This window comes from Ascaphus truei, chromosome 3 (assembly GCF_040206685.1).
Source record: "Ascaphus truei isolate aAscTru1 chromosome 3, aAscTru1.hap1, whole genome shotgun sequence".
Classification (NCBI taxonomy): Eukaryota; Metazoa; Chordata; class Amphibia; order Anura; family Ascaphidae; genus Ascaphus; species Ascaphus truei.
The window spans coordinates 111,998,091-112,011,443 of NC_134485.1; the positions used below are offsets into that span (position 1 = coordinate 111,998,091).

At 40.6% G+C, this 13,353-nt stretch overlaps 1 protein-coding gene across 1 annotated transcript in view; it reads left to right on the forward strand.

The window, feature by feature from the left end:
* The window catches only part of PHEX (phosphate regulating endopeptidase X-linked), a 302,776-nt gene that overhangs the window by 51,807 nt on the left and 237,616 nt on the right, over positions 1–13,353 (forward strand). The window contains exons 3-5 of the mRNA XM_075589362.1: positions 203–364; positions 6,942–7,028; positions 9,306–9,532. Coding sequence (XP_075445477.1) covers positions 203–364; positions 6,942–7,028; positions 9,306–9,532 — 476 coding nt within the window. The remainder of the gene's footprint in view (positions 1–202; positions 365–6,941; positions 7,029–9,305; positions 9,533–13,353) is intronic.

The window sequence follows — 13,353 nt, forward strand, 5'->3', positions numbered from 1 at the left end:
AAAAAAATCTACTCGCCACCTAGTACCAAACGTGTGCTGCTTGGGCCAATATTTACTCGCCCGGGGGTTAAATCCACTTGCCCGGGGCGAGCAAATGTATAGGTTTGTCGAACACTGTATATATATATTTAAATATATATATATATGTGCTATTATTAAATCTTTTATATAAAACCTAATAAACATATTTTATTTTTCCCAGCTGCCTATATTCGAACCAATATGAACCTGTCTGTTGACCCTTGTGACAACTTTTTCCAATATGCCTGTGGTGGCTGGATACAAAATAACCCCATTCCGGAGGACATGTCAGACTATGGAATTTATCCGTGGCTGAGGAATAATGTTGATCTTAAAATTAAAGGTAAATGTTTAATCATTCAATTCTTCATCTGTGGTATTCACTGTAATTACCAAATTACTATTTGGATATAGGAAATGTTTAACAGGACCTTGCGTTTGTCCAAGTGAACTCTTACTGGTAATGATGTCCCAGTGTGATGACATCATAAGCAATATCCAACAAAAGCTTCAATAATGCACGAAGCACATGCATTTGTGCTTCTTTATTTTTCATGCATTAAGTCTCCTAGATTGGAACACATTAGTATTTGTTTATCAAACTAATTTTAACTACAACGTGGGCTCAGATCCATGGAGCTCCGTTAAGACTGGCCTCCTTACGGCTGGTTATCAAAATTGATAATGGACATCAGTTTCCCTGAGCTTAGTGGGGATCTACAAAGCTAATAATATGCAAATATAATGGCTGTTAGGGCCCTATTTTGGATATGGCTAATATAGCTGGAGCCAGCTAACACTCGGATGATCCAGCAGTATTCTAATGAAGATGCTAGATATACATCGTAATTCATTACATACCTGGCATCTGCCTTCAAAAAACGTATCAACCCCTTACATGCCAAAGTGACTATGAAGGTTTCATGGTCACTAAGGTAGTCAAGGGGTTAATACAAACACCCTATCTATCTTTATAACAATTGCATGGCATAGCATCTATGGCTGCTATGGGGTTAATGCATACTGTAGGTCTTTTGGCCAAGTCAGTATATTTACATTGGCTTGCCATTTTGCAAAGCCAATATAGTAAGACAAAGTGGGCCACTTCCGCACCCTTTACAAGGCCAACAAATATGTGCCGCAACCTACCATTAGGTGCTGGGAGCACCTAACTCCAAGTTTAGCCACGACCTAGAAATAGCATTATGTCCTGCGTTAACTTTAATGGCCTACTGTGGATATGCGTTGAGATATTCCCCACCTCGTTTAGTATAACATTAAGTCTAAGAAACGTTAAAATGAATGTCCTGATGGTTAGAGGGTCTTTAGCGCGAGCTCTCACATCCGTGGAACAGCTCGGTGCAACATCCAAGGGGGAGCGGTCTGGCGTTCTCTGGAGTCCTCTGATGACATCACATGGGCGACTCTACGTGTTTCACTAGGAGTGTAATTTCGTCAGGACGACTAGTGAAACGCGTAGAGTCGCCCACGTCACGTCATCAGAGGACTCCAGAGAACTCCAGACCGCTCCTCCTTGGATGTTGCGCCGAGCTGTTCCACGGATGTGAGAGCTCGCGCTAAAGACCCTCTTACCATCAGGACAGTCACCTACAGCCCCACAGACGATCGATTCGGGCAGTGTGGAGCTGAGACAGAGAGGTCGGTGACGGAGGAAGCGGGGAGTAACCACACCTGATGACATCAACATTTTATGTGTCTGTATTCTTATGACACTGTGTAAGTGTTCATTTTATTGTTTCTATAAATATATTTTTATACTGGATTACGCTATGGATGCTTTTCCCCTCTTTACCCTGATTGGTGAAATTCCATGAGTGACATCCCACACCATCATATTTGATTGAAGTTTTTCGTCACACACCAGAGTCAAGCTCACTGCCACTGATCTCTGAAATGCCTAATTTTGATTGACACCACGTGAGTCTCCATTTGACCTAGTGTTTAATACACTTCACCATTTTATACTTTATTTGCACTATGTTCCATTTATCTCTCATTTCATATTGAATCTGCGCTCCCCTATACTTTTAGCCAGTTTTATACAGTTTGCTTGAGACAATTTTACGCTAGGTTAGATCTGCAAAGTATTATTGATGCAAAAAGTATTCCAAGTGAATACCGTAGATAGCTGATACACGGCAATATCCGATTTGAATATCTCATACGAGACTACTTCATACAATCACACCCCCAACGAACAGATGACGTAGACAGGGCAAAATTAGATCAAAGCAACCGAATATATGGAGCCCAGAGATGCATATTACAATTGACACCTTACAGCGCCGTTATAATGTTCAGTGAATGTTATAAAAGCCAGCACACTTGGTCATTATGATGAACTTTACAGATTATACTCCTCGTGTCTAGTGCTGATTGTTAGGAGAGCTTCATGGGCCACTGTATTGGAGGACTTCCTCCTCTGTTCACAAAAGCAGGTATTGAGGTGGGGGCCATGTGATTACTGCATTAGATTTCACATGACCTTGGTAACAAAATGTCTGTGGCACTCTGTGACATACATTTTGGCAGAGAAATGTCTAATAACCAGTTCTTAAAAAAAGCAGTAAAAAGCAGGTCACAAGGATCTGTAACAAATCTCAATGCACTTAGCATTTTAGTGTCATACATGACATCCATGTTTAAAAAAGTACATTAACACAAAACAGATATGGAGCATGCTTTAGATTCTGCACTCAATTTCCGCTGTTATGTTCGTATATAATTACCTTGGTGACAGGCGTTAATTCGGAAAACATAATGTTTGTTCTTGTTTAACAAAACGTCAGGAGCGGAAATACCGCCAGTTCAACCAGTTCAGCTGCACCAGGGACCACAACTTTCAGGGGCCCATCGTCCCATGCATCGGAAAACACAATTTTGGCACTTATTTTGGCAGCCAGAACTGTGTTCTGGCAGTTTCTACAGGCCTGCCTCCCTCTGTCTCTCTCTACCTACACAGGGTTCTAAGACCTCTGGATGGTGATGGCCCCTGGTCTTACATTGCTTCTGTGGCTGAATCTGATGTTCCCCCAGCCAAAGGCTGAGGGTGAGTACGCTCAGCCTGCCATAGGAGAGACTGACAGCTCTCTGCCTCCTCTCCCTTCCAGATCAGGAACAGGACTTCCTCTCTCTTCAAGAGCAGGAGCAGGACTAAACTAAATTGGCCACTCCTTCCTAGGGGGAACAAGAAGGGACGGGCTCATGATCTATACCTATACCAGATAGGCTTACACAGGCCATGAGTCACCACCTTACTTCTATCACTCATAGGAGGAGCATGAGGGGGGTCAAGAGCCCACATATTTAACCAGGTATGCCTGCAGCTAACAGGACTTACATAACAAGGATAACAGGGCGGGGAAAGACAGGCAAAAAAAGACATTCCCTGTTACATACAGTAAGCCTTTAAAATTAAATTTGAAATGCAATAAAGAAAATGTTATCGAAAAGGGGCAATCCCCTGTAGTGGGCTGCCAAAAAAAAGCAGTTCCCCTCTATAAGACACCTTCCAGCACTGCTTAGTAAATATGGCTTTTGAAGGCCCATTCAAGTGAATATGCTGTAAGTTGTCTATGCCATGGCAGACAAAAACATTACAACATTACTTAAAAAATACTTTTATTACTTTAGGTAACAATTCTCAGTGGTGTTCCATTGATGCTTTCTTATTATTACAACTCTTTAATTCTTTAACGGATTCCTTGCTAGGGGGTTACGTCACATCACCCCGCGGCGTCATTTGATGCCGCATTGCCATTGCGCACCACTGGGTTAAGTTCTAGTTTTGGGTCTTGCTGTCTCAAGTTTTATAACATACATTTATTCAGAATTATGTTTATATATGTTTCTTGAATACTTTCTATTTATCTACATTAAATTAATTTTCCTTTTGGAAACAAACTCCAAACTCCAGCCAACAAACTCAAGCTTTATTGGTGCACTAAGCCAAGAACACTGACTAAAATATTTACTGGGGTCAGTTTTATTTGTTCAGAATTGTACTAAAGTTCAATTATAACTAACAAGATTGCCATATGTTTTTTTGTTGTTGTTAGAAAATGCAATAGCATTGATATACAAAAAAGATAATAAACAGATGGTGGAAACTTCAGGCTAAATAAGAAAATGATGTTGAGTGAAACTGTACGGATGAGATACAGGGGCTTATGCAGAGAGCATAGATAATGAAATAGCGCCATCTTCTGGCGAAAAAATTGCCAGAAATCCTGAAACTCGGAAGAAAATGGCGCGATTTTTAAAAGTGCCCTAAAAAAATTTCTGAGGTTTAAAACTCGGCAAACTCGTGGCGAGTACCTGGAACGCGCCATGCTATTTTAGCGTGCAATGCAAGAAGGACCGAAGCGCTGGAACGCGCCATTCTGCCCTTTACTTTGGCGTGTTCCAGGTAGCCAGGAAAACTTGGCTATTTTACTACCATCTGCTAAAAGAAGGTAACGGCGCTTTCTGCATACGGCCATAATATATCCCAAATTTGTGGATATTTCATTGCCGTTTTCCCTGTTAATCTCGATCCTCTCTGCATAAGCCCCACAGTTTGTGCTTGATATACACTATTTGATTCTGTTCATTATAGGGTGGATCCATTGTGATATTACCATTTGTTTATAGATCTTTTTTTTTTCATTGGCATAAAGCGGAGTATTTCTATGGAAACGACATCAGGACCATTGAGGGGTTAAAAGTGGCCTGTACTTTATATTACAAATCAACCAGTTCAGTATAATGTGAAATGGAACACAGGTTTTGGCTGATGGGCAATAGAAGCAAACAGAAGGAAAGTGAAATGTTTTAAATTTATTTCAGCTCACATATATTGTTCTAAGGCTCCTATTCAATATGCAGTGAAGCCACACCACTTTCCTGTAGATCTCAGCTCCACTTTAATTAATGGGAAAATCTTGTCCAGAGACGTCATAGCATATTGAATATGGGCTAATTGTGAATGCACTTTAAAGGGCCAGTCCCCTCAGGTGAACTAATGTCATATTCATAAATTAAATGTAGACAAGGGACTCAATCCCTAACCAAATTAGAGTATACGTTTATAATAAGTATATTTAAAAATAATTTTGTAAACTCTAGACAGTTCTTAACTAACAAGATGAAAACCACTAACATTGACTTACATAGGGGTGTATGCACATTTATCTCTATGTAAGTAAATTAAATTACATTTTACATTTAGGGGTATTTGTATACACTCCGAAGTGGCTATTCAGGCTGTTTTTGGATGAAAATCCAGATAGGCTTCAATGGGGAAGATCATTGTAAAATGTCCTGGGTGGCTGCTTCGAAGTATATAGAAATGACCCATAAGCTATTACTATTCAACATATGCTAATAAATAAGGTTTTTGGAAAAAAATGTATGAGCTCTTTCATTGAGATTGTAAACCAATATTGCTGTATTCATTAAGAATTGATATTTACATTTACATTACTGGGGGAGGTGGGGGGGAGCTGATTTGCTGACAAATATTACTAAAGTGTACAAAAATGTAGAAGGGCCTTAGGGCTTGTAATTGTTTTCCTTTTTTGGTAATTTGCCTGAAGCATCTGCCTTGCATATCAAAGTTGCAAGAGATATTTGATTTGCAAAAAATACCTAGTATCGTATCTGTATATTCAATTTGGAATGCCTTTGTATATTAAACTCTTAGGACAACAGCAGCCATGAAGGAACAGTATGAGAGAATGCAAATGAAAAAACTTGTGCGCTGATGTATTCACTCCATAGTATATATACAACTTAAACTAGGTGATTAACGGAAATTGTTAGTCTATAGTGGATATAAAAGTGTGTAGGACTGAACCTGTAATCAGTCTCCTCGAATAGCTGTTTATATAAAGGTGTGAGTGGCTAAGGATAGGTCCCTCAAAAAGATGATATAATATATAAATCCAAATTGAAATCAAATATCAATCAATAGATAAAAAATGTGTGTGACATGACCCAATTAGGAGTTTACTGATGGGTCAAATATCAGCCAATGAGAAATTTGAACAATATTAATATAAATATAGTCCAGTCTCTTTGTGTGTGTGTGGGGGGGGGGGGGGAAGGGGGGGAACTAATGTCCTTATTCAATGCTGAAAATTGATGCAGCCTGTTTGATTAAGGATAACCAATCCTTAGTGTGCAGATACCTCAAAGAGACAAAAAAAGTGAAAGAAGGCGTAAAAGAGCAATGAATAAAAATATATATTTATAAATTGCAATTAAAAAGTAGCAATATTATAACAGAACAATAAGAAATTGCATAATATTTGTACGAAAAATAATAAAAACAAATACTTTGCCTGCTGAGTCTGTGACTGCTGCCGATGTGCCAATGGTAGTTGTAAACCAACTGCTGTTCTCCCGCATAAACCCGGGATCTTTTCCGGCTGATCTTTACCAGGTGAGTGGAGGGGGATGCTTGTGTCAGCTCATTGATCTCGACCACGCTGCTGTGCTGCTGGGCTGGAGTGGTCGTCTCCCGGGTGGTCTCCTCAGTCGACCCACTGCCTTGCTCCTTGGCTGCTTGCTGCTGCGCCTGGCTGTTGCTAACTCCTCCTCTCCGGACCTGAGATGGGGTGGGGCTGCGAGTTTGGCGCCAGTGACCGGTTTCACACCGTATGTGTGAGATACAGTTCAAAGGCTAGCTAGTGTCACGTTGCTTCAGGCTGGTTGTTGGCTGATACGATTTCACAGAGCTCACAGGGATAGTTTGCTTTCCTTGTTAGATGGAATCGTAACCCTCAATAGGCTCCTCCTCCTACGCGTTTCGCCAATAGCAATGACTTCATCAGGGATACACAATGAGAGTTTGTTTGATGGTCATATACTGTACATAACAAATGAAAAAACGGTTCTTATTGTCATTTATTTTGTAGCACTTCTAGAGAAACCTTTAAGCAAGAGGAAAGATTCTGAGGCTGTACAAAAGGCAAAGATTTTTTACCGTTCCTGTATGAATGAAAGTAAGTGTCAAACTACTAGGAATTTTGTTTTGCAGGTACCATCGCCGATTTTAAAGTTATGATCAACAAAAAACGTAAATACTGTGTATGTGCTCTTAGATTTTTCCTTTCCCAAACTGTACTACATCAATAATTTTATCAGGTCCCACTAAAGTATTAAACATTATTTTCTTATGCAGTACTTTGCTCTTTCGATTGCATGTTGATAACATATATTGATAAATTCCTCTAGCTTTTTAATTTGGAAAATATGGATGTCATTGTGTAGAGTGGCTTCCTGCTCCCTGGATCATGTAATCACCATTGCAGTAATCACATGACACCTGAGACCTTCCTCCTTTTGACAGAAGAGAAAGCTGTTTCAGCATTTCATCATCTCTGGAAACAGATGCTGGCACCACAGGGAATATTGTGGTACATCACAAAGGTCCCTAGAGTGTTGATCTTGTTGCCTAGAGATGTGTGAACATGTCATTGTTTGCATTATTGTTTTTGTGAATTTATCAAGAAATTGGCATTGCCCACTTTGTTGATATTTAAAAAAAAAAAAACTTTTATAAAGAGCTGATTGCTTGTGTTTTTTTTTTTTTTTTTTTTTTTTAAATCTCTGAAAATATGGTGTGATATAGTACTTCTGCCCTATCTAAAGATTCCGGACTGTGAATGTATGCAAAGAGAATTTCTAGTGAGTGTGAGACTTGTACAGTCAATTTTAGATAAATATTACAGCAAATAAAAATATCCCTTGTGAGCACATTCACATGTCGCAGACAGGTCTGCAATCCTGCATTTCACCATTATCTCATCATACAATGCTTCCACTGCAGCTAGGGATTCTGGGAAATGACGTAAATTAGCACACAGTGTCATCTTTTGCTTCAAATCCATTTTAAAGAAGCAATCCATGCAATAGCCTACATGTGTGTTTTCTTTGAAATAAATTAGTTCTGTAGTGTTAGATAATACGTACTGTAATACATTTTTTTTAAATTCAACACGTAATGCCATTTTTTAATTAATTTTAATATAATGAGGTTCCTTTGATTTCTATAGCAGGTTTTAACAGATTTCACCAGCAGTGCAAGATCTTTGCAACACTTCCTGTTTGTTATAATTCGTTGGCCAATATTCCAGCAGTTTGAGCTGCAAACTAAAACAATAGTTACCTTCGTATAAGCTGATTGGTTACAGTACATTGACAGATGTATTGACTTAAACTGAAAGGCGGCCATTAAGTGAACCCTGGAAGGGATTGTTGCTAATCGATTACAGGAGAACAAATTGATTGGCAGTTTAGGTAATTCGTTTTCAATAAAGGTAATCAAAGGCCGCACATACTTTAAACTATATTATTTCTTCCCCTAATTGCCTGTTTAGCTTATGTTTGCCGCATTACAAAGCTTTTCAGCAGAACCTGGGCTAAAGAAGTTCATAGCTAGCAAACCTACTCACAGACAGCTTTTATTATAAACTATTAATAATAATAGCATGTTCTTGTATAGCGCTGCTAGTTTTACGTAGCGCTTTACAGAGACATTTTGCAGGCACAGGTCCCTGCCCCATGGAGCTTACAATCTATGTTTTATGGTGCCTGAGGCACAGGGAGATAAAGTGACTTGCCCAAGGTCACAAGAAGCTGACACCGGGAATTGAACCAGGCTCCCCGCTTCAAACTGAGGGCCAGTCAATGTCTTTACTCACTGAGCCACTCCTCCCTTATTATGGAAAGTTGGTTCTATGTCTTGTAACCACTGCCAGTGTCTCAATTTGTGAATGTAGTGTGTATTCCAATGTACGTTAAATGTTTATTTCTCTCTGTAGCGTTCCACTTACGCCCAGTCCGGACATCAAAAAGATTAAGAAAATAATTTCCACTTGTAAACTCCTAAATAACTTCAGCAGTTTGACTGAAAGCTTTCTGCAACTTTCACCTACTGGGGGACAGATTTTACAGTACCTTACCTGCAATGCATTTTTCATTTACATTATTTGGGGTGCAAATTGCCACAGTAACCCCAAGGCTCAGATTATACCTTTCTAAAAAAAAAACCATTTTTTAATTTGCTGCCTGAAATACTGTTCGAGGTGGCAAATATAAAACAAAAAATGCTTTGGCGTTTTCAGACACCCACCCTGGTGTACTGTAGTAATGTATGCTATAAAAAATATAAGTTAAAACTGCTTTTCTGATGTATTTCAGCAGAGGTTGCGACCCACTACCCCAGAACATGTTATTTGATCTTCATGTTTTTTTTTTGTTTTTACATCACATTCCAGCTGAAATAGAACATGCTGACGCAAAGCCACTGCTGAAAATATTGAAGCAGTCATCTTTCCGCTGGCCGGTGCTGGAGTCTAATATTGGAAGTGATGGAAGATGGTCAGAGAGAAGGTTCAATTTTCTTCAAACTCTTGCAGAACTAAGGGGACAGTACAGCACTTCTGTCTTCATACGTGTTTATGTGGCAAGAGATGATAAAGCCTCCAATAACTTAATTTTAAAGGTAAGGGTTTGTTGTTGTAAAGTACAACTAATGACTTCAAAAGTAATTTTCCCAAGTCAATCTAGTAGGCCTAAGGTTGACCATGTATATCCTTGTAATGTACACGCTAATCCGTGTGTGTGTGTGTGTGTGTGTGTGTGTGTGTGTGAGGGGTTAACCTCTCAACAGAGCACTATAAATAACTAATCACATCCCCCAAACCATCACGCTATACCCCAATCCTGCTGCCACCACCCAGATTGATTTAAGGACCTATGCCTAAGGGGTCATACCACCCCCCTTCTAACAGAAACATATAAATATTTTTTTTTTCTCGCTAAATGTGTTTTTAGGAAATCTCTTCAAAGGTAGTAGGTTCAATTAGAGCTCAAAGACCTTATTTATTAAATGTTAGATTTAATATGACAAAGGCATTCAGTGCTTCTAACAGAAACAAATTATTACAAAATTATATATACTTTAGTACATACTGTAGGGTCAAACAATTTATAAAATGTATAAAATAAAAAGGAGTAAAAAAGACCTATCCATTACTAGCAAACGTTCTGCAGTAGGCTCTCAAGGGCCCATGACTCATGAGGTAGAATTTATGAGATGTCTTTTTGTGTGTCTCAAACAAATTCTTATACCCCACAATTATTTTTTGTGTGAGAGAAAGATCCTTCACAGGCCTGTACGGGTGTGTCCTGTCACCCATTTGTCCCTTTCACTTGACCAGACACAGGTATATGACTATATTAATCTAGGTGCAGCAAAAATGTATAATTATCTCCCATCTTATGTACCAAGAGAAATTTGCCGGGCCCATAGGTATACAGACCCCTTTCTAATCTTGAAAGTGAAATTAATTATATGTTGTGTCATCCCAGTATTCTACTAATTTTCACATTACGACAACCGATTCTGGTCAGGTTATACATGCTTATAAGTGACACAGCAACAGGTTGCAAAAAACTCAAATTATTCTTAATTCTTGTGGACTTTAATGATAAACATACAGTACCCTGTCTGTGTATGATCTTCCAGATCCGATGTCAGTGAGAGATAGCCATCACCCCTATTGACCTCCCTGAGCACATGCAACCATCACACTGCACATCATGCCATTTTAATATAAACAGCTAAGGAGAGTTGGTTCCTGAACAAAAAAAATGCATTTTCTTAATTGTTTAATTGCCACTTAAAGCCATGAGACGATAACTTTTTATGACACCGTCCCTCGCTGCCAGAGCCAAACAGAATAATACGTTTATAAAGTACAGTAACAAGGTTAACTTCTTGGTTGTCTTACTGCTCATAAACGTTAACTTTGCTACATCACAACAATACCAATTAAGGTCTCAAGATGGCAGACTTGTGAAAACAAAAATATAATTGGCACAAAACAAGCATCTTCTGCAGTCACGCTAATTAAGCAGAATGACACATTGGACACAGACAATTAAGATATATTTTTTCTCCCCTATCTTCTTTACTAAAATAATTATCACAGTCTACAGTCAAAGCAGTGGTGGCAACATGATATACTGCAGGGGCCGCATGTGCATGAGATGTACATATATTTCTGATGTTTTACATATATATGTACATATATACCAATATGTAATCTAAATATACACAGTTCCAAATGACCTTAGTTAAAAAAAAAAAATAGGGAAAGAACCAAATATCATTTAGTATGCTAAATCACTAGGGTTAGTTTTCAAAGCGTCAGGGGAGTTCGTCTCGAAGTCATAAAAAATAGAAAAACATATCATAGTGCAAAAATGTTTAAACAGTGAAAAAAGTGAAGTTTCTTCCAAAATGACTACTCACATTTTAAGTAGTCAATTTAGACAGTCATCCAACTTAAGGGGTGGATGCGCCCTATGTGTAAACAGCAGCTACCAATCACAACCTCCAAGGGAGAAAAAAGAGAGAGACCATATAGTGTAGAGGTAATGCAATTGTAACGGGTGTTCCCTCTGGCCTGACCCACCCAATCTCATATTGGCCCGTGTAGTCTAACCAGTCCCCCATTACAAGGCGTGTGTGGTGGTGCACCTGCAAGTAACAGGACTCTTGAGTCTCCCGCTTGGTGTTATTAGGGGATGTCATCAGGACAGGTAGCTGAGGTAGTGGGTGCGAGTCCAACTTACTTCATGTGCAGCGCCTCCACCTCATCAGGATCTGTGCTTCCGCAGGGAGATGGTCCTGGTGAGGAACTCCTTCTTGGTGCCATCCACTGTTGAGTAATCTCACACTCACACAGTGGGGTTCTTTTTCTCAAGGACATCTTTATTGAATACAGGGATGTAGCAGACTGCCCCATGCAGCTGCCGGCTCTAGCCGCACATCTCTCCGTGATGTCCCTTTGCCAGGTACGCCCTCCCGTATTGAAGTGAGATTCCCTTTCTCCTAGGGAGATCACCGCTGTGCCAGGTCCCTGGACACAGTGTGGCGTATACAAACTTATTCTATCACTCTGCTACTGCTAGTTACTGCACTAGGGTCACAAAAGTGCTTCTTCCTCTTGGTACCTTCGGGTTATTATTTCTTCACCAACAACAACACTAACTGTCAGTGTTGTGCCCTTTATACTCCAGGGGCAGGCGCATCTCTGAGGTCACTATCCAGGGACTCAGAGTATACAGCCACTCCCTTCCTTACACAGGGCACCACACTAGGGTGTGAGGGAAAACCTCCATAACTACTGTGGGCAGGCCTGTATTTACCAGGACTTACTGCCAACAGGGAAGATGTATGCAGTCATTATTATGCAGGGCTACATACTCCCCCTGGTTGATACCCACCGTCCCGGCTGGGACCTAAATTTGGTGTACCTTGCGCCAGGAAACACTGCAAAAGAACACACAAATAACATAGCAAACATCATCACATGAACATAATAATGTAAGCCCAGTACACTCACTGACCAGCAGGGAGCGTTAAAGAAAACAACAGACCACTCTATTGGATACTCAATAATAATGCCGAGGATCTGGCTTCTTCACCTCTCGCCCCGCGGCATCATGTACAGTCACGCTGTATTCTCTGGGTACTCCTCGCTCATTGCAGTATACTACCTTATGCATATATACACTGCGCCCTATCTTCCATACCCTCATCAGTTGAGCTACCCTCTGCTCAGCCTGTATCCCTTTTATGGCTCCCCCTCTCTCCACGATATAATACTGTATATCAGTTTTGAGCCATCTCTCCCTATTCTCCTCTATCTCTCGCATTAGAGGTTCAGGGACGTAAGGGTAATCAAGCCCATGGGACTTCCTATACTTCACCGCAATCGCCCGTTCAGCTCGACACGACCTGGTCAAGCCACCTTGCCCAGCCGCTCCGGGCAACACCCATGACAGGGGCTCATCCGTTTCTACCGGATCATCCAACCCTGCGGACCCCTTAGGAATAACAAGGCCTGCCTGGATCCGATCCCACCTTACCCTTAGGGCCCTAAGGTATGACTCGTCGTCAAAGTCACCGGCAGCCCACCAGTGATCAACCACCCCCTCTCTCTCTAAAATAAAGCGGGTACGGTCGAACCATGGTACATACCCCTCGTACAATGGGGCCCACCACCTAGTCTCCTTCCGTTCCTCGGAGCTAGGGTCTGTACTTTCTTCTATGGACTCCTCATCAGGCCCACCAGAAGACACCCCAGATGTACCTTCAGATCTCTCATTAACCCTTTTATACTGAGAGGTGTTTCGTACTGTAATACTAAGCCCACTAGGCCAATCGCTGGATACCAACACTTGCCGGGACATACTCCCTCCTCCCTCCGACCCATCATCCGACGTACCCAAGTCCAGGCTTCCAGTCCGATC